Here is a 22,436-nt window from a genome sequence, read left to right on the forward strand (position 1 = left end):
GACACATTAAGAGCTAATGTTGTCATTCAAAAATCTATTTTAAATAAGTTAGTCTGTGTCCACAGAATGATGAGAACATCTAAAGCAATGTGAATTTTATGTTGTAAGATGTACTGAATATAAAATAAATGAAATTAACCAGCATGCAGCCTGATAGCTGAAATGCTGATCCTCCATAAACTGTGATTGGAAATACAACACCTAAGAAGAGGCACATCACATCACTGGGAGCCTGAAGAAAGGCAGTGTGTTTGCAGGACGTAAGCTGGCTCTACAAGGGTGTCAGAACACTCCCAGGCAGATACACCCAGTAAGGTGAACTCCCAGTGAAAGATAGGCTGTGTTATTCATTTAGCCACAAAGTCAAGCAAAGAATCACTTAACACAACTCATTCAAAAGCTGTAATTTTAAAAGTTGGTGTGAATCAGACAGATCCTTGATCAGAGTTTTTTCTCTCCATCTCTTCCATTTTTGTGAGGGGGTGCAGAAATAGTAGTTTAGTGCTTGCATAAGGACAATGGCTTAGGGCTTTAAAGAAAAATTTGGAGGTTCTGCTCCCTTGTTTTTTGGCTTTACAGGATCACAGAGACCCCCCTTTGTACTGCTGAATACCAAATATTCAAGTAGACCTCAAAGGCTAACCAAGAGCTTCACTGCTTTTTGTGATGCGTGATAAAAATCACTGGCTATGGAACACTCCCTCAAATCTCAACTATTTCTCCCCTTGCTGGTCATTTATTTGTTTTGTTTTGCTTTCTTCTCCATGGTGGGGCAAGACCTGCTAACACTGACGCAAAGGACACGACAACATGGAAAATCATGGTTATGAACTACCCAGTCCCGCTGATACAGGCAGCCTGACACCTCCAACACTGGCCATGCAGATTAACTGGATCAAGAGGAGATTGTACAGGCTGGAGTCTAACAAAAGGGGAACCAGAGACAACGTGAAAGAAACACTAAAAAGAGGAACATGGAAAACCAGGGCATGTAACAGTAGAATTCAAATGAGGGTTGAGGCTTGAAGCAGAAGTATGACAGAAAACACAGAAAAACGAGGAAATAGGGAAGAGCTGAATTGCTGGTGAGTGTAAAGGTATGGAAGAGAAGAAAGGGAAGGGCCCCATCTGCCTCTCATCATGTACCTTTTGGAGCAGACTCCCAAACTCACTGTAGCCAAAACAAGGGGAGTTAGAAGAAAGCTGTCATTTAAATGGCTTGAGCCATTGGAGTAACCCTGACAAAAGTAGAAGAGGAAATTCTCACAGAAACAACCTTGCCAGCAGCACTGAGGAGCAAAAGCCTCCAGCAGGGAAACTGGAAACCACATTGCAATGGGCCAGTGGAAAATAACCCCCTTGTGCTGCGTGCTTGTAAACGCACACCAGGGCAACCAATTCTGCTTCCCCTTTGGGAGAGCCACTGCCACAGAGTGGATTCCTTATGTGGCCAGTACGTCACTGCCCAGCTACATCTGTAAGGATTGTACCTAAGACCCCAGACAGAGCTAGAAAATCAGCATGGAACAGCTTCCACTTCCACATATAATCTTGAAGCAGCTTAGTGAAAAAAACACAAAAACCTACACCCTTTACTCATTTCCTATAAACTAAGAAAGATGACAGTACGGAGATAAGTTTCCAATTTCTCCCCACACAACACAGACGCAGACACACGCACACACTCAGAGAGGAACTGTATTTCTTACTCCAAAACATGGTACTTTCATGGCCAATTACACCACCTCTTAATGAGTTCACAGTTAAGAGCACATAGCAACTAAGAACAGGAAAAGCAGAATAATGAAGCTCTACCAAATGGGGAGGTTTCTTTCAGCCCTACTGCAATTTAGTGTGAACACAAAACCTAAAAATCCAATTTCAGTATGCATTCCATGAGGAAACAACTCAGTTCTGACTTAAAAAGAAGCCTGAAATACCAAGAGAGACAGAAATGATGCAACACAGGCATGATGATACAAAGGGACTGAAATTCACCATTCAGTTTAAATAAAGGAGAAAGCCTCCTCTCTCTCAAAGTACTACACACATGGACTCAGGCTTGCAGTTACTGAAAGTGTCATTGCAATTTTCCCTACCAGATGAGGTCAGCGATTTACACTTCCTGTCCAAATTCCAATTCAAGTGCAACAATTAATTTTTACTATTTCCATTTTCTTCACTTAAAAGGGTAGAACTGTTCTTTCTTGCCTTTGAAGGTATGCGTATTTTTATAGTCACAGCTATAATGGTTTCTGTGCCTCATGCCAGAGCTGGTTATGTTCTGGATAAAAGAATGTTGTAAAGCTACTCTCAGTCTTGTTTAAAGGAATATATGCACTTTAAAAAAATCAGCATGTTACAAATGAATTCTAGAACAACATGTTGTTCTCCAGGCTCAGAGTCCTGCCCTGCAAGTGGTCTAAAGTGATGATTTTCAAACCTTACTGAAGTCAATGTACAACTCTTCAGCTGTGGAGGCCTGCACTGTGCACAGCTATTGCAATGTGTTCTACTGCTCCTGGGTACGTATGCACTTCACAATGCAATAGCAATCTGAATTACAGTTTTTAATCAGTTAATTTTAAATGAGCTGAAAAGAAGCATCTTTCAACTCGGTGATTAATGGTTAAACTCCAAAGCAGGAAGCAAAAGTTTTCAAATAACCTACCTCTGACAATGCTTAATTTGTGAGGTGAGAGAGGTGGCTTGGGAACGGCATCTTTCTTTTTTTTGGTTGCAACTCCTGTGACACTTCTGTTCTTGAGAACATCTGTTCCCCAAATCATAACCGCTAGATTTTTTGTATACTTTGAATCTCCTTGTGTTACTTGCAGCTGGTGCCATTTCTCCTCATCTACCCAAATTCCACTGCCAAGATGGACCTAGAAGGTAGTAATAATAACAACTTATCTATGGTATGTAGCACACAACAGTATCCAAGTGCTGTAGGAACATTAATATTAGGAACTAAAATAACAGTAATTAGGGCTGAACAAATTCATTTTGCCTAACTCTGAAACTCTTCCAACTTTGTGGGTCAGGGAGTTCAAGTCAACCTCAATAAATAATATAGTTCCTTTTAGTAATCCCTACTTTTCCCCCCCACATAACCTCTCTCCTGAAAGACTGTGGTCAGGAACAGAGATCGGAGAAGGAAACAGTGAACACATCCAGTATTATATAATTATGCAGAGCATATAAACCAAGCAGTTGCACCAGCCTAATTCAGGAGCAAGATGAAACACTTCCCTTTGGCTAAAACACTTTACCCAAAGCATATTCCAGAGGCAGTAGAGACAGAATTACTTCCTAAATTGTATTCTGTACCTGTTGGTAAGAGCCAGCCTGATTGTTTGAAGTAACTGGGAGAAAGGATTTTGAGAGCTCCAATTTCAATATAAGCCAGGAGAGTTTGGAAGCTTTGTAAAACTTCCAGTTCTAACACAAAGTGTGCCTATCATGTACGATCAATGTAAATGCACCACATGAATACTGTTTTGTGGTTAGGCAATGACCCATTGCAGCAACATCATAAACTTTCCATTATCTGAACAATGGGAAGTCGAGGTATTTCACTGAAGTAGTAAAGCAGGATAATATGGATACTGGAAAACACAGTGTGAAGCTACTGGAGAGTCTCCATAAGAAAGATGCTCAAGTCTGGTTTTGCTTATTAGCCTTGCTCAGCACTGACTGTGCCTGGTTGTCTCCCACAGGGCTACCCTATGTCTCCACCCCAAGATTGCCAGTGCTCCAGTCTTAGGACAAATGCCATACAAGAATCCAAGCACCATCCTTAGGCTGCCACTACGTGTTTGAGCTGACAGCCCTGACCCTCAGGACACCTTCCAGCACCAGCACAGAGGTAACTCCACCAGGAACCAGCACAAGTCTGACACAAGTGCAACCAGGACACACACGCTGGCCCTGCATGGAACCACAAACACTTTGCACCCTGGCTGTCCATGCTCCAGCTCCTGGAGTACAGTGCACACTCCTGAACTACCTGTGCACACAGCAGCTTTGTTCACGTGCTGACGCACTTCACTCATTGGGACACACACCTGCTCTCATCATAACAAAGGTGTGACCTACAGCTCCCAGCTGCTGACCAGAGCTCACTGCACTCACCTTCAGACAATCTGGACAAGTGCAACATACCAAACAATTGGATTGCTACATAGCCAAAATCCAGCTTTGATTAGGTCTGGTCCAATGGGGGTTCTTTCTGCAACATTAACACTTAAAACTAACTTTTGACCTTCTTATGATTAAAAAAAATGCTATCAACAAAATCCCACAGCAAAACTGCATGAGAAGACTGTTTGCCTTAACTGCTCTGCTGTTAGTTTTCTGTGGTTTTACTCATTTCATCTGGCTTTACATAAACTGTGCCTGCTACCCACACAAATCTGAGCAGTATCACAGAAGTCCCATTAAATGCAATGAAAATTGGACAAAGCTACTGTAAAATTTTATATACCCAACATTTTACTGCCTGTATTCAACTGAATACCCTTTTTCCTGTAAATGGAAACCTGCTTTAATTATTAATGAGGACTATAACCCCAAGAAATTTCTTGTTATAACGGCATCCTTCAAAAGCAACTAGATGTTTAAAAACTTAAATAGAGTAATATGATGGTTTGACTACAAGCTATGCTATTTTAAAAAAAAGAAAACTCTACCTTCCTTAAAGCATAAAACCATGCAGCAAGCTGCCTCTCCTGCAGGATCTCCTATACTAAAGGGATTCTGGGAGGCTTTTCACAAGTCTGCATGGACAGAAATTAAACTAGTAACAACCACAACACAAACACCCTCTTTTCTTTTTCCTTTTTCTCTGTTGTTGAGCCTCTTCATAAACGATTTTTAAAAAGGCACACTCTTTTTGGTGCTCTCTACATATTTTGTTAGGCAACTTCAATGAGCAGTGAGCAGTCTGTGCTCAAAAATAATTTCAGTGCATTTTTTAATTCAGTTATTTCTGGTTAGATCTTGGAAAAGTTCTTCAGGAAAATGTCTGAAAGTTACCTAGAAAATAACTAAGATTAGAAATGTTGTGACAGAGCAAATTTTGGGTGTTTCTATCACATTAGTGGTAGGGATCGCTGTATTTCATCAAAAATCCAACTCTTTGCCAAAATTAGGGTTTGCCTTTGCCAAAGATTATTTAGTCTCTAAAGCTACTACATTATTCATTAGCTTGAAGTTACTCAAAAGAAAAGAACAAGTTACAGGAAGTATTTTTAATATTTATGCTTCCGAATGATCATCTCTTCTTTTAACATGCTTCATTTATTAAAACAGCAATTGCTGGTATGAAACACCTATGGCAACTACAACTATGTGACAGACAGCCACAGCCACAGCAATCTTACATCTCCATTTTCTATTTCTAGCACTGTTAGGGTGAGGAATTCAATCTGCCTGTGTCTCAGTTTACCTCTCTACAACAGGCCCTACTGTTTCCTATCAGCCCCAAAGCTCAGTGAACTCCACACTCAGCAGACATTCCCCTCTTGGTGGAAGAGCTGCCCCATGAGCCAGACTCTTGTCTTGATGAAATCAATGGGAAATTTACTCCCAATTTCAGCAGCTGTGGGATCAACCTTCAAGCACAACGCAACGGAGACGGCAGCGAATTCAAAGCGACGCTCACCAGCGTGGCTGTGCTAACATCTGCAACAGATCTAAAACGTGTCTCAGAAGATGAACCCTTTTTTTCCCTTTCTTTCTTCTTCTTTCTTTTCTTTAAATGAATGCCATAGGCTCTTTTTCAGTGACTCCGTTTTCCCTCTGGAGGGAAGAGATTTATCTGTTCTGAAAGAATCCTACTAAGATCAAACCTGGTGCCACAAAGGGTAAGATTTGTAAAAAAAGTACTTCAGCTACTCTAGTGGTGCATATCAATAAAGGAATACTGAAATAAACCCATAAATAAGGAAAACTGAAGAAAACTACCCTCCAACACTCCAAATACATTATTAGTTCATCATTTTTGGCATCTGAGCTGGCTGTAGACTTATTAAATAGGCAAACCAAGAAGCAAAATTACAAAAAGAAAATTAAAGAGATGCTAATATCTGCAATGACAGAAAACTTCAGCAAAAGAAGTGCCAAGAAGCTGACAGATGAAAAAAGGGTGCAGGAAAAGCTGCATACAAATACTAAAGGATGTGCCCTATCCCATAGACCTTAAGTGGAAGAGAAGGAGGTAGAGGAAATTCACACAGTAATACACCCTAGGCACTCATTGCACAAATTTACACAAAATAATCAAGGAAATAACATATTTAAATATATTAGGCAAGAAAAGCTATCTGAACCAAATACCTGTCAAACTGTCAAGATTCTACTATTTTTCACGTACATTCTGTCCCCAATGATTGTGTTGAATTCTTCCTCAAAAGGGACAGACATTGTGCAGTCAATCTTTTAACACCAATCTGAAAACGCAGTTTCATGCTATATTCCTTCAGTAATTCCACTGCACAGCAAAGCTGGAATGGATGTTTCCTCCCTAAAGATTTTCCGATTATGGTACCAAATGCATCTCTATACACCGAGAAACAGGATCTGCACAGGCAATTCTGAAGGAATTAGAGTTTTGTAGAAGAAACATCATATTTATGTAATGATTATGAAAACAGCTGTAAAAGCAGGCCTAGGTAGATGAGCAGTTAATGTGTTAAACAGGCTGAAATCTGAAAAGCTCTCAGTCAGGTCCTAGCAAACTAGAGCTAGATGGTATTTCAGCAACTTCACAAAGTCTCTGGAAAGTAGCACTACATCAGCTCAATTCAGTGGCAATGCTCCTACCAGCAGCAAGGGAGCCCATTTTCCTTCCAGGGTTCATAACTACCTCCTGCACTCCAACCCAAACATGAGGGCTTCTCTGCAATATGACTACAGCACATTAAAAACATTAAAAACCCTTTAGGAAGAAGTATTTAGGTTAAGTAGACTCATTTGGTTAAGTAACTTTATAACATGGGTTACTGACTTTGGTCAATATTTGGTGTATTTATGGATGTCACCAACTGAAGACTATGTCAATTTGCCTGTGCATGAATATTTATTTAATATCTATATTCCTCATGTTGCACATCATTCAATGCTCTCACCACAGAGGATATTTTTCTATGCTTTTCATATCTGTGTAACTTCACAATTCTCCTCAGCATAACAGCACACCTTCATGAAAACTGAGGAAGCTTCTACAAGCTGCTACCATGCAACACCCCCACAATCAATGAAAATTCCACAAGAACATGACCAGATGGACATTTAAAAATGACTCATGCTATATTTAATATAAAATACCTTTCCATTCTCGAGAATATACTTGTCCATTACTGGAACAGGGGCAGGGTAGTACGTTGATGTATTTGCTTCCTCACTGAAGGTCTTCTGTACCTCAGGTTCGGGCTCAATTGATTCAGGTTTTACTTTTTCAACCTCAATGGCAGGTCCTAGACAGTTAAGAAAAGAGAGCTGTCTGCTATCCCAGAGAACATGAAATCAATCCCTTCATCACCCATGATTAGCATAAAATAACATATTAGTCATGTTCAATTTAATGTTAGAAGTAATCTAAACCAAAATCCTACTTCTGAACATCAGTAACTAAAAGCAGGATAAGTATTCCTGCTTTATAAACATTAAAATGTTTAATTTTAATTTTAGTGTTTAATTTTAGTCCTAAAGCATAAGGACAATTACAGATATGGGTAAGATTTCTTCACACTAAGGAAATTATGTTAAAATGACACTGAAATTATAAAGCAAAAGCAACAATAGTAATTCTTCAAATAAGAATTGCCATATAGTTGCATAGGAACCTGCATAATATACTGTGATAATTACATAAATTATCCACACAGAATTACAAATATTATAGAAATCCAAAATATCTTTAGATATAACAGAGGTGTATAAAAATAGGGAGGATCTGCAGAAATGCTATGAAGGAAACAGGCTCCTTATGCTGAAGTATCATGCACAGAAAGAATATCAAAGGTTAAAAAACCTCACATAAATTAGAATTTTGATTTGTCCAATTCATCCAACACTGATTTTTATTTTGAATCAACAAAAATAATGCACAAATTAAACAACGGAATACTACTAAGCATATGTTCGAGACTTAAAAGTGGATTAGTTATTTTGTTAGTCATCAACTTTTCCAGATCGAAGACATAAAATGTTCCTAAAAGGACAGAAGAACAAACTTAAGTGATTTGTGAACTGCATTTCCTGACTCCATTCCTTGCAGGGGTTCCACCAGAAGTCTAGGCTATGGCCCCAAGCCTATCAGTGTCCCTTGATGTGCGGCTCTAGGATCCCAAGAAGCTCCAGCAGGCACTCAAGTTCCATGCAGGGCCGGTGGCTCCACAGCACAGCAAGGTTACACTCTGGACACCATGGAATACCCCACGTCCAGAACTCTAAGGACAAACTCACCCACTTGTCAGTGCTAATTGTCCCAGGCTGGTGCTGAGACCCTGCAGCACTCTGCAGCCCAACCCTGACATCTTCAGCCAGTGACAACTCGATCAGGAGGTCACCCCTGAGCTCCCTGCTCAGTGTTTGTGCACACAGACCCAGCCCTGAGCTGATCCAACTCTGCAAGTCACGCTGGCACCACAGTTCAGGTCTTAGTCACGCATCCTAAATAGTTCCTGTGCCTGGAACAAGCACAGCATTCATCCCTCCTACTTTGTGCAGTTTCATTTAGAGATTATTATACAGCAATAGCAGTGCTTCCTCCGTTGTCAGCATTTGACATTTATCCTATAGCTTATCCTACACCTACAGAGCCAGCTCAATGTTCTCAGCTGGCTGCCACTCCACGCTCACCAATGACTAAAAGTTGTCTTGGCAACTCAGACAATCCTACGCTGCAGTGCCACCAACAAGAGGGTCTTAAGAGCCAGCCCCATGGCACAAACAGAGAAATCACAAAACATCCCATTTGCATTTTAATTTCATAGTCATCTTAGTAAACACCTCTAGTACCATGAATATACAACAGCACAGCCAAGACAAACTGAACTTCCTAAACTTCAGACTGTAAAGCTGATTGAGACAGGGGGAAGACCTGGACTGGTTAAAGCACCCAAAGCCTGCCCTCAGCATGGGCACAGCTGAACAAGCAGATGCAGGGACGTAATTGCCAGTGTGACCTTAAGAAGTCATCTCTGAAGCTGTTACTTCACATTCTTCAACAAAGGGCTATTTTCTTATACTTCGAAAGTCACTTTAAGGGAGACACCTAAGTATAACCACCCTCTTCCTAGCAGGAAACATTTATTTCCCTTTAAACACTTTTACTACTCCCTATTTAGAAGACTTTTACTGTTTTTAGTCATATATTGACACAGCTGGAATTTGGTTTCCAGAGCTTCCCCAAGGAAAAAGCTGATTAAAGTCCACAACAACCACAGCTCTCACAGGTCAGAATACCTCTGCTCCAACTCATGCTTTAACCACTTGCTTAGAAGTCACCAAAAGAAAGCCTTTAAAATCTCTTTTTTATATCCTGATTTTTGATTCCCAAACAGAAACTTGCCTCTAACCAGGCAGTCTCCACAGCCACTTCCACAACCACTAAACTCTGCATTTTCAACCCTGCAGGCTGGGAATTGCACATGCAGCCTGCACTCCTGCCTGCCAACAGAGCACTGTGCCCCATTCACCACACTCCAAGCTCCCCCTCTCTGCATCTTATTTTAAAGAAGAAGAATGGGACATACAAAAATATGTACCTCCATCTAAAGGCTTAACAATGACATCACTTATGTAATAAGGATCAGGGAAAACCAAAAAAAGACGATTTTCAGAATGCAAGAAGGAAACAAATGTTTTATTGCAAAATCTTTCTCCTGACTGCTGTTTTTTAGAATATCCAAGAGGCCAGCAAACTCAAATCAGGATGAAGAGGTAGAAGGCTTCCCTTTACCTTCCCTTTTCCTCAAAAATGCATCTTAGGCTACATGCTACTTCTGAAATTAGTAAGAAAGTAAAAACAAATTGACTGATAAAGTGGTCAGCATACATTTGTAAGCAGTAAGTTTTTGCACATGGTCTACCAGAATTTGAAGCAAAACAACACAAGTGTGAGAAGTGGTAATATTGGTACTTTCTGTACTTGAAAGAAACCTTGGGCCTTTTTTTTTGTAACCATCAAAAAGCCAAACAAATGTAGAAAAGCTGAAAACCAGTAATTCCTGACATGTGGGTAAGACACAAATCCCATTTCATTCTCCCTACTCTAGTGTCAGTCCCAAGACACTGCAAACTGGATCACTAAAATTAAACTGGGATTAAAAATAAAACCTTGGGGGTCTGTGTGCACATGCTGATGAATCAATGTTTCTGAATGAAAGTGAATATACCACCTGACTTTGGAGCAACACTAATTCTCAGCAATCTAACATGAAGCTGAAGAAATTATCAGGGAGATAAAAACACCCAAGCATTATCCCTATAGAACTTCAGTACCTCTGACCATATTTCCAGCCACAGGAAATGGCACAGATCTCGCCTGTGAGACAGCTATTTTTTAAAGAAGTTATTGAAATTCTTCTTTTGCAATCCAAGTGCTATTTAAAGTCCCTACAGGGGAGAGTCAGTTATTTAATTCTTTAAATTATCCTACTCTCTAATGATAAAAAGAGGGCCAATTAGGTGTGTTTTCAGGTGCAACAAAACAAACTGCAAAGGCCTACAGCTGCAGGGCTTCCAGCTCCCCACGTGGGCAAGGCAAGGGGCTGCACACAGTATTCCAGGAGCTCAGGAGGGACACCATAACCTTTTCCACAACAGTCGTCCCATTTTTCCACTGCTCTGGTCCCTAGAGCCCTGGTGAAATGCCTGCCTCCTCCATGAAGGGATGTGCCTGGAAATAATATACTAAAGTCATAAAGATGGTATTAAGCATTTCTGCATGGATCAGTACTGATTTCACTGCTGTAGTTTGCCATGGCCGCCTCCAAGGCTCTTTTGTGACAAAGAGCAATTTGGTGTCACCATGAGGAAGATGAACCTCCTCACTCCTGCCACAAAAGTGGCTCCAGTTTAGTAGCAGAGCTGAAGGCCTAAATCTCAAGTACAATGCATTGACTTCCAGCTCCTCACTGAATTCAACACGTTGATGGGAAATCAGGAGACTGACTACTTGACTGCACGTTAGCTCAAGAGACTGTTCTATATTTGATCTGCAAGTTTAAAATGGCAACAGGCAAGCATTTCCCACAGCTGCAATTCATCAGCACAAACCAGCTGTCATCTCATGCAAAGAAATCACAAATCTCTAAGGTGAAACAGAAATGCAATTAGTTTGCATTAAGTCCAGCCTGCTAGAAGTGCAGTGTAACATAAATTACATGTAATTTGAAACTCTAGGTTTAAGAGATCACTGCAACTGCAGATGAATTCAGGATGTAATTTATTTTCAGAACAATTTTCAGAGATTATTCACATACCCAAACATACCTCATTTATAAGCTGGAAAAGTAAGGAAGACTAAAAAAGTCTTTACATATCTATTCTTGATTAAAAGTAGTACTTTTTCATACTGTCATCAGACTCTCTAATTTAGAACATGCTGAAGATGTCTCCCTTGCTAATTATTCATAAGTTTTGTATTGATCTTTCTAGAACATGGTTGTTTCTCTGCTGTGAATGAGGCTAAAAGGAAAAACAACAGAGTAAGCAACAGTTAATACACTGAGTCTTAGGAAATTCAAACCCTGTGAAGGACAAAGCCAGCACAGCCAAATTCCACCTTTACCATCCAATGTTCCTTAAAAGTAATATTAACAAGGAATTTTATTTTGGAAGTGTCATATAGCTGATATTTTTCCAGGCATGTGATTAAATTTAAAGAACTTGTCTTCAACGGAACTGGGACTTGTTTTCAGTTGTCACACTGATACATACAATAGAAATGCATGCCCAATATTTAGAGAAGATTCAGTATTTTTTTCCCAGGGTTTCTTTTCCTCTTTCTTTTCTTTTTTTTTTCTTTTTTCTCTTTTTCTCCTAAGGTTTCTTTATTTGGCTGAAGCAAAAAAATGCATCTTCTTTTTCTTAAAGTGAAAGAAAAGAGATAGAATTCAGTAGCTGTCTTCATTTCACTGCTGGCCTCACCACTCCAACTGCTGTCAAGTCTACCAACTAAATTGGTACTTTACATTGTTCAGCCCCATTGCCTACCAACATCTGGCTCGTGCTCCATTCCCATAAATTCCAGCTAACTACTTGCAGATGAAGAAACATCTTTCCATCCAAGGAAAATTTTAGAAAGCTCAGTGGAATCTCCTGCCAACCACATCGTCTTTTTCAGGCTGCGGCAACCTTGCCTATTTAGTTTTATTTAGAAAGTTAACTAGAATGTTTATGGTAAGTAACGACATTTTAATTGTGCACAGTGTAACAATGATGAGCATTCACAATCAGACACCCAGTTTAGGTTGTGGGACACTCCATTAACCTGGCTCCAAGGGTGTGGGCACACCTGAACACATGCTACAGCACAGGCACATGCTCTCCCAGGTCCAGCTCTGTACGTGAGGGTAACTCAGACCCACATGCAAATTGCATGCACTCGTTCCAGTCCAGGAGAAGAGCCAATATCCAACTCACATGCAAAAATTAAGTTTCCAGATACACAAAGGCAGACATAAGAATGGCATGCTAAGTTTGGATGCATAGATTTCAACCAAGTTTCAGTCACCGAGCAAATCTTCAACACAGCAGTACCACATTCTAATTGCAAATAAATGTACTTAGTCAAATTTTTGAAGGTATTCCAAGGGTACCATCTTCAATGAAACGGATGAACTTTTTATTTTGTCTTTTTTCCCATTTATTCCAACATAATGCTTAAATAATTGTTATAAACCCAAACAAAGGAGCAATTGACCCAAGATATTTAAAACTGAAATCCAAATTACAAAAACCTGTATTTTGCAACAAGTGTTGATAAACGGGACACTAATATAAAGCCTTTTTAATTATGCTTTTAACAATCCATTGTTTTCCAAATAGCATGGCTGTTTAAAGCCACTGCTAAAACTTCAGGAATATATCACATTCTAATAAGCTACTAATGGGAAGAGGGGTCAGAAAATGGAAGGTAACATAGTCACATAACAACAAACAAAATCCCTAACTGCAAAGGATGAATTAATTTTAGCCCAACTATTCATTCCAGCATCTTTTCTTTACTTTTTTTTTTTTAACTGGAACATATTGGTATATTTTGCAGATGACGCTTTATTAACTTTTTCAGCATATATTAGAAGGTCAGAGACTCTTTATAATACAGCTGCTTAAAATGGAACTCTGATTCAGCCATACCAGCACAAAGACCTCTACTTTTTAAAGAAAACCCCAGACATACATAGCATACAAATTCGACACATATTGTACAGCCACAGCAGAAAACCCTTTTAACATTCAATGTCCGGCTTCACAACCACTGCTATTCTTCAAATCCATTTCCATGACTATTGATCACACCTGCAAAATTCATTCAAACTAGTCCCACTTAAGTCCGGCACTTACCACTACCTAGTCTTAGGAGCAGTACATCCTGGAGCCTCCTGTTCAAGTCTCTGAGCTCTTTCATTTCTGACACGAGTGCCCCATACTCCTTGAGCTTCTTTGCCTGTTGCACAAGCTGTCTCCGCGTTCTCTCAAGCTCCTGTTGAATGTGTCTCATCTCTTCCTGTTGCTGCTGGTAACTCCTCAGCAATTCCTCATAGAGAATCCGAGGAACTACAGCATCGTCCATATTGTTCATGCCTTCTGTAGCCTCCATAAAAGCCTCCTCAGGGCTGGAAGTATTACTGAGACTCATCCCGTTCTGTTTCTCAAGGCGAGCAACAACTGCTTCAATGCTTTTGTGTGTACCTTCACTTTGTTTCCTCCCATCTTGTCTCTGCACGTTACAATAAAAAATAAATAAATTAGGAGAGTCTTGGGAACTGGCAATATTCTTGTCTTCCAAAAGACTAAGACAAAGCCAGTCTGCAAAAATATTTTGCCTAACAGGTTCTTATGGATATAATATGCAGCATAACTAACACGCAGTCGTAACTCAGCTAAATGCATGTACAAACTTCTGAGGCAGTTAAAGGCCTTCCTGCATTTGTGCAACACTTACAAAGGCAGTGTATATAGGTCATTTGATTCTGTATCATTAATTTATTTTTGAAAAAGTTGATCTACATCTCTTTTTCTTTTAAGTTTACCCTTAACATTCAGATTCCTGACAGCAATTGATTTTCTGATAAGCGAGAGAAAGAACAACTGTGTTCTCCGTTTGCCACCTGTGACGACATCAGAGGTGAAAGCAGCACAGGCACAAAGCTGTTCTGTGAACTGAGGGCTTGTCCTTCCCACACTTTGGGAGACAAAACCTTCACTGAGTATCCCTACAGCAGGTTCACCCAACTGCCTGATGCCAGTGACTGAGTTAACACTATCAGCAAACACTGAAAGGGATTTGAAAACACTGAAGCTGGAGACAGAATATATCATCCAGCCTCATCTTCCTTATCAACTGATTCCTTCTATATTAGTACTGCATTGCAGAGGCTTCAGGACCTGGCAACTCTCAGTGGAATTTTACCTTCAGTCATCTGCACAAACCCTACAAATTAAATCACACCACTTTCCTGGGGCCTGGATAGTGGGATTAATATGTGACAGTACACGTAAAGTCACTAAGTTTTACTGGCCAAATAAGAAAAGGCATTTGAATTTCCAAGCAACTGCAAGGAAAGTAAATGCAGCTCACAGAGTAGAGGTGAGAAGCTCTACTCATATCAAATTCCCATACCACAATATCCATGAGTAATGTGGTAGAAAATAAAATTATTTGATGTTACACCTCCAGCATTCATCTTCTAAAAAAAAATAACAATTAAAAAAAGCTGGCCCAACACAAATTCCTTGTGTTTTCTCCACACACAAGGAAATGTACTAATATCACTCCTGCAGCTGCAAAACACATGAAACCATCGAGCAGTATCTTATTCTGAAGGTTGGCAGACTTCTAAAGAAATAATTTGATATTACAAAATAAATACATTTCCATAGTGGGTTCCTGGCATTTGAACCTAAAAAGGCAACTGGGAGTTATTATGGAGGGATGCAGTACTGTCAATTCTTCTTCTCAATCACTGTAGTTGGGCAGTCTCAGAGCACCTTTCCCAATGCCAAACAAGCAGTGAGCAATGTCACAAGTGCCACCAAGAACAGCTGGTACAGTTTGGTAGTGGTGACTTTTAAGGCATTTTGAGCCAAAGTGGAAGAGCATTGTTGCATCAGTCCCAGGTGGCAGTTACACTGTGCAGACAGTATACACAGGAAAATGTCTGACTGCACTTAAATCAGGTTTTGAAAACCCATACCCCACCCCCACACACAATATGACCCAATTTCACCAAACACACTGTTTTAAGGGGATCAAAAGCAAGCCTGGAATTCTTAAGCTAGGATGTTCATATATGCCCCAAGCACTTACAAAAAAGATAAAAAAAGGAGAGGAGGAAAATAAAACCAGAAAGACTTCAGTACCTTACTGTGTCTAAGCTCCACATCTTCTTCCCCATAATCTGTAACTTCCCCAGCTTCTTCTATGTGATTGAGAGAGAGTTTGGGGATTTTAATTTTCTTCTGCATCACACTGTTCTCAAGGTCAGTTTTGTCCTCTAAAATGTATATTAAAAATAAGGTTTTGTTACATTAATAAGTGTTCTTACTTTCAAATATTACATGATTTAGGCAAGACCAGTTACAAAAACCCAACCTCCCATGCTCCAATCCCCTCATAATACCATGATCAAATTAGTCCATGGTGTAAATCCACTGATGCCCACTGGCAATTCTAGAGTTTCAACTGGGGATCAGGCTGGCCCAACACACAGATAAATACAGAAAAATGCCAAGCTAAATTCAAGTGATCAAAAGTGTTGATGAGTGGCTTGTACTATTACCAAAGTAAGAGCTGAAGAGGCTGTAAATAAAACTTCCTGCATTGCTCTAAATTATGTTTACCAATGGTATTTTCATATTCATAATCCATTGCTGCAGTTCAAAATCTGCTTAGGGTTAAAGTGAAAATAAACTTGGTAATTCATCCCATACTCTAACCATCATCTGTCAGCAGCACAGATCTATTTGCACACATGGCAGATTCTGCTGTTCTGCAAAGTGCAGGGCTGGAAAAGGGAATGTTGCTGGAGAGCCTCAAAGTGCATTACACAAAAGTTGCATAAAAACCAAATCTGTAACAAAATTACTCCACAACCCTATTTCATTAATTAATGGATTTCATCCTTTTCCTTTAGATACTATTGGCAAAGGCAATAAATCTTTGCATCTCATTAAAAATTTGAAATAAAGTATTTTCAAATCTGTAACATTTTGATGTATCTCAAAATTAGGTATTTAAAAATATTAATCTGAAAATACATTCAAAATATTTTAATATTCCTGAAAAGGAGGAGAGGGGACAGTGAACCAAGAGTACACTCTCCCAAAATGTGCCTGTGATAGGTAAAATTCTTGCAGAACAGACAAGGTCTGAGAAGATTCATTTGCTCCTGGCAGAGTCAAGGAGAACTGCATTTAAACTGTCAAGCATTGCCTTCGTACACCGAGAACTTATGAACAGGAAAATATTTTGAGTCTTCCTATCCACCTGCAAATTTTATTCTGCAACATGTCCCATGAATATTTTTGAAAGTGCCAAGGAGGATGGTCCCTATGAGTGCTTAGTTGCATTGACTTTTGCTTTCTCAAATTAGCATCTCTCCACAGGACCTCAAAATGGTTTGTGTTGACAGTGTAGGAAAGGGAAACAAAGGTAAATCACTGTTTAATGAGGAGCAAGGCATTCATTAGAAATGAATTACACAGATGAATGCAATTCATTTTGTTACAGATAGAAATGGATCTCTTGTAGGCAAATGGTGATATTACAGCCCAAGGCTATGTAAAAAGAATAGGCAAAGAACATGCAGAATGAGACATTAGACAACCTGAAATGAAACGCAGATGGTAGCAATAAATACTAAGACAGATGCAAAAAGAAACAGATAAACAACAAAAAACAGCTAGGCTTATTTTAGATCATTCTCCATTCCCCAGAGCATCGTGGATGCTTATCCCAGTAAAACAAAAAGGCAATCCAACTGTTTCAGTTTTGAAAAATAAACCCCTATGTTTTCATTTATCTGGAAAATGTAGGTTCATCAGAAAAGTGAGATAAGCCAATTCTAATGCCAGAGAGATGAGAAGAAAATATGGGAGCCCTTCCCAAAAAAACAAATAATACAAACTTCCAGACTACTGGATAGACTGATGGGTATTGGTATTTTCTTGGAATTTAAGAATAAATGAATCCATATTGAAAAGGGCAAAAAAAGAAAACCACCAATATTTTCTGTGTTTATGTATTTTGGGGTATTGGATGGATTGAGGAATCCTTTGCTAAAATATGTTCTCTCAATTCCTTGGAGGAAGAACAGCACACGGATACTGCAGAGTCAGCTTCTCCAGACTGCTTTGCCAAACAATCTTCCATAGGACATAGGACATGAACTCCTTCTTCATTTAAAGAATTCAGATCAGCTTCTGTCCTCTGAAATAACCCTTGGCCTCACAACCAGATGGACACAATCCCTTACTTGACACAGTTACCAATTTGTCTGCTGAGAACTCACTGAGGTCACCAGAAGCCAGAACCACACAGCAACTGGACAGGGACACAAGGCATCCTCCCCATGGCAGGGAAAAGAGACTCTTGAAACAATCAAGGACAGGGCTCACAGAGGAGTAAGTGCCTGGGCAGACTACAGAAGTCAGCAAATACTTTCCAGCAAATAAACCAACATTGAAACAAAACAATTTGGAAGAACAGTAATATTTATCTTTGATTTTGGCTTTTAGAGTCAATTCAAAATGGTTAATAACACATTCTATGCACTTAACAATGAAAATGAAAGAAAATACTTAGTTTGGGGTCAAAGAGAACAAATGCAAATTATCTGAATTCTTCATTCTCTTCACTCCACTCAATTTCAGTTTGTTTATGAAATTTATGTTTGCAAAACTTCACTGGTTTTGAAGTTTGTTTAGACATTTCCTTACAAATGCTTAGTTTGTACATTGCTGGCACGTAACTATCAACACAGTTCTCTTTCTGTTCATTTGACTTTTTGTTTTACTGCTTATCTCTACATGAACCAGTAAGACGAAAAAAGGAACTGTTTTCTCCACACACAAAATCTGAAGAAACATTGAGTTTATATAAGTTAAAGCTCAGGAACTTTCAATGCATTCAGTAAGCAAATAAAGGTTCCTCTGCCTTCCAACAACAATACATGTAATATTTTTTTACATATGCTCTGGTCTTTGAAAGCTTATTTATACCTAACACAATCCATCCAGTGTGTTGAATATGAAAAGGCCTTTTGTTCTTTTTCTTTTTTTTTAAAGTGCATTTCTAACCTCTGTTGTCTTCTGCATTAGCTGCAGATAGAGCCAGAAAAATCTCATCCTGAATTTGAGATTAATGCTGGAGTTCTGGCTCTTGTTCTGTAAATATTAATGGAATTTGGGAAGGGGTGGGAGGGAGAGAGTGGAGACTGGGGGAAGGGTAGGAGAAACATGAATATGCATTTATAGCAGTTCTCCTTAGGATTCTCTGTCTCTTGTTGTGGCAGCAAACAAAAGACAGGTACAAAAGGACAATCCAGCAAAAAACAACACACCTGTGATTTTGAGCCAGAAGAAAACCAGGATAGGAACCAAATATATGCACAAGCTCCAATTCAGTGCCTGAGGCTACAGAAGAGAAGGGCAGCCTAAAAGCATTACAACTCAGAGCCTCATTTTGTAACGACCTAAATAATTTGTCTGGACTTCGTTCCCAGTCATTTAAACCTTGCTGGAAGTTAAAAATTACACCTTCCCCTAGGTGGCTATGATCAGCTTGTTAGAAAGTTGTGTCTATTGTTTTCCCTAGATATGCAATGAGTGGTTCAGTGATATCAATTACTGAGAACCAGCACTTAACATACTTAATTAGGCACTCCTAACAAAATATGCAGGGTGGAATGCAAGATACAAGAATGGATTCCCCTCTGTTCTTCAGGAAGGGACATTCTGAAAGACACATGTAAATTAGGAAAATTGCTTTTGTTCACAGAGAACCTGGCATTCTGTGATTCAAGATAAAGAGCAAAGCATGCTGAAATAACCATGCTCCAAGAAAAGGTCAGACTTGGAGAGATCTTGGCAGCCAACTCCTCCTGGTGCTGAGGCACAGGGCTCAAGAGCCAGGGCACATGACAGGGTCCCTCCCTCCAGCTTTGGGAACAGGCAGGAAAAAGTGAACTGCTGAGGAATTCCACAGTGCCTGGGAACACACTTGGCCTCAGCTCAGTGCTCTAAGAAAGAAAAGCCAAAAAAGCAACCCTGCATTTAAAAATCTCTACCAACTAGCAAAGGATAAACTGTTCCTGGAATGCTTTCTTCAATGAGGCCCTCATTTCAGTGTCAGGATGGGTGGATCCAAGCCAAAAGGTAACAGCTTCAAGCCTAGAGGGGAAGGGAACTGAGGCAGAGAAAGCAACTTTAAGAGGGCAGGGAGTTGGTTAAATGCAAGGAGAAATATGTTAGTGCTCTAAAACTGAAAACCCTATTGTGGGATGTAAAGTAAAACTATGAAAATCTCAAAGTCCCCTTAAAGAATTCCTTACTTTCTAATTTAGAAAAAAGGACTGAACGAACTAATCCCTTCAAAAAAGAGTTCAAATGCTGATTTTTTTTTTCCATCTTTGGAATGAAAGCTGGAAAAATAAAGGAAGAGAGCTCTGCACTCCAAATGGATGAGGGATGGCAGGTCTGGTATCAGTCCAAAGAAGGGGCTTGGCAATGCCATAAATCTTACAGTAATAAAATGAAAGAACCTTGAACAGAATTTGTCCTTCCCTTAAGCCTTCAAAAAAATTCCACTCCTTGTGAAAAATGATATGCTGACAGATGAAAAAACTTACCATCAGCCTTCCCATTTCCAGGCATGCACCCAGCACATATGGACAACACCTGCACAAGATTCCCCACACACTGCTGCACTGAGCTGCTTTGGTACTGATTCAGCCAGGTTGCTTCTACAGAGAAGGTAAGATCACCTGCCTGGGCAGGCTGTGCACTGGTTACACATCAGGAAAAGCAAAAGATGCACAAGAACCAAAGCAAACACACCAAGCACAACAGGGCATGGATTCCTAAGTGCCACTTACACACAAATAAACAATATTCAGTACTGCTGTGACTGAGAAGGAAAACAGCATGATAATAATAATAATAATTTTTTTTAAAAGTCACCTAGCTTATTTGAAGCTGGGAAAAAAAAGAACTATAAATTACTTTCTTAGCTAATTTAATGCAAACATTAAAGGAGGACTGGAAGAGGAAGAAGAGATGATATTTCAGAAAATGTAATGATCCTGCAGGCTCAGGAGATATTCAGGATACAAAGCAAGAAGAAATGTGCCTCACAGGAGTACAATGACATTATGACCACTACCACAGAAGAAACTGAGAATGACAGTAAGAAACACAGGCCAAAGACAGCAGCAGAAATGCAGAAGTTATTTGAAGAGGACAGGTGCCATCAAAACCAATGCAGCTAAAAAAGGGAGGAGTGTGCAAATGGGGTCAATCAGGTGCTGGCACAGCCAATTCAGGATTTGGATAGTAAAATTTACTATATTGTTTTGCTCCTGTTTTTTTTTTTTTTTTTTGCAGATTAGAGGACAGCTTTGTTGGAAGGACAGAGAAAAATATTCCAGAAATAAACACTGGGCACAGTGAAAGCACTTCAGAAATGTATTTAGTTGGACATAAAGGTAGAGCTGAGTGTGAGCAACAAAGCAGATGAGGTGTATGTAAGAGACAGCAAGATTTGGGGTTGGGAATGACAAACGAGATTATTCCTCCTCTTGACTCCAAGTTCAAGACAAATGGACAAGAACTGTAGGAAAATACATTGGGACATCCTAAGCATAAGCTGAAAAAGAATTCTGCTAAGGGTGTCAGAAAGGGAAGCTGACAGAAAAAATGAGAAAAGTTAGCAATAAAAAGGCAGAGCTGAGAGATGCCATCATCTGGGCTTGTATCACTCCCAAAATTTTAAGAACTAAGTTGTTCTGCAGCACTTCACCAAAAAGAGCAAATGACAGCAACACACAAATGAGTGACTGGAACGTTGCCTTCAGAGCACAAAGAAGAGTGGGAAGAACAACACATCAAGCAGCACTGTGACAGGCAGGGCTGATAAGCACAGGAAGGTGAAGACATGCACTTGAGGAACTGGCCCAAAAGGCTGCTAAATCTTGTGAAGTGAATTTCAATAAAGTCTGAAGAATAGGAAACAGGGTGAAAATAATTCTTAATCAAACTGGGGGAAGGCAAGATAGAAAGGTCTTAAACAACTGCTTGACAGGTTTAGAGATGATGGGTAAGAAGGATGATATGCCAGGAGCCTGAACCAGGAGTGCTCACTGATGATGGAGAGAAAGCCACACCTGCTTCATAGAAAGGCACTAAAGAAGGGAGAGAAAGATTAAGGAGCCAAAATCCTACAGAAGCAGAGCACAGATTATATAAACCTCTTAAATCCTCTCTGAAGTCCTACATCAAGTCTGGCTCTTGCTCATTAATATTTAATGCAGTAACACAAGTAAATGCACAGAGCATGGACCTGCTGCTGCTCTCACAAAACCCAAAACAAACTAAAACTAAAAAAACAACCTACCATGCCAGCTACTGAAGCAAATAGTGTTGAGGTCTCAATGCAATTTTTCTTCCAGTGGAACAACTGAGATACCCAGTCTAAATCTGGTAGGAGTGACAGTTATTGATATAGCCACCTATTTGTAGTCAAATTTCTAATGCACATGAGGACACTCAAGCACTTTGTAACATTCTCATTTTGCATGTGCTCACTTATCAGCAGATTGTTCAGATCTACAGTCTTGAATATCAGCACAGATACTCTGCTGCAAGAAAAACCTACATCTATTTTCTTCCTTAATTTCCATTATAAATATAAAATCTACTTTTCAGTTCAGAAGTGAACACAAAATCTCATAAAAAATAATTAACCAAAGGCAACACAGCTCAAACTATCACAACTAAAACCAGCCATTATTCTTTGTCAGCAAAACTCTCCCTTTCATTTAACTTTCAGTGATACCAGAACTTGGCTGCAGCACAAACACATGGAGCTGGACAATCAAGTTATGAAAAGAATACTCTGAGAAACAGGAAACCAGGCTCTCTACAACACTGAGGATAGTTTTAATCCTGGATCCAATATTTACTTAAATACTGACCTTGAATAA

General features: G+C 39.6%; 1 protein-coding gene across 7 annotated transcripts in view; it reads right to left on the reverse strand.

The window, feature by feature from the left end:
* The window catches only part of LOC135451325 (cytosolic carboxypeptidase 6-like), an 876,962-nt gene that overhangs the window by 323,518 nt on the left and 531,008 nt on the right, over window positions 1-22,436 (reverse strand). For 3 of the 7 annotated variants that reach the window (XR_010441278.1, XR_010441279.1, XR_010441280.1), the window contains 4 exons: window positions 15,598-15,731; window positions 13,579-13,954; window positions 7,330-7,478; window positions 2,672-2,885 (listed from right to left, as the gene is read on the reverse strand). The exons of 3 other annotated variants lie outside the window; for them this stretch is intronic. Coding sequence is in view for 1 of the 4 variants with exons in the window: in XM_064720415.1 (XP_064576485.1) it covers window positions 7,330-7,478; window positions 13,579-13,954; window positions 15,598-15,731 (659 nt within the window). In the remaining 3 variants the exon portion in view is untranslated. The remainder of the gene's footprint in view (window positions 1-2,671; window positions 2,886-7,329; window positions 7,479-13,578; window positions 13,955-15,597; window positions 15,732-22,436) is intronic. One more of the 7 variants, XM_064720415.1, reaches the window with a different exon arrangement.

Source organism: Zonotrichia leucophrys, chromosome 8 (genome assembly GCF_028769735.1).
Source record: "Zonotrichia leucophrys gambelii isolate GWCS_2022_RI chromosome 8, RI_Zleu_2.0, whole genome shotgun sequence".
In the NCBI taxonomy this organism is placed as follows: Eukaryota; Metazoa; Chordata; class Aves; order Passeriformes; family Passerellidae; genus Zonotrichia; species Zonotrichia leucophrys.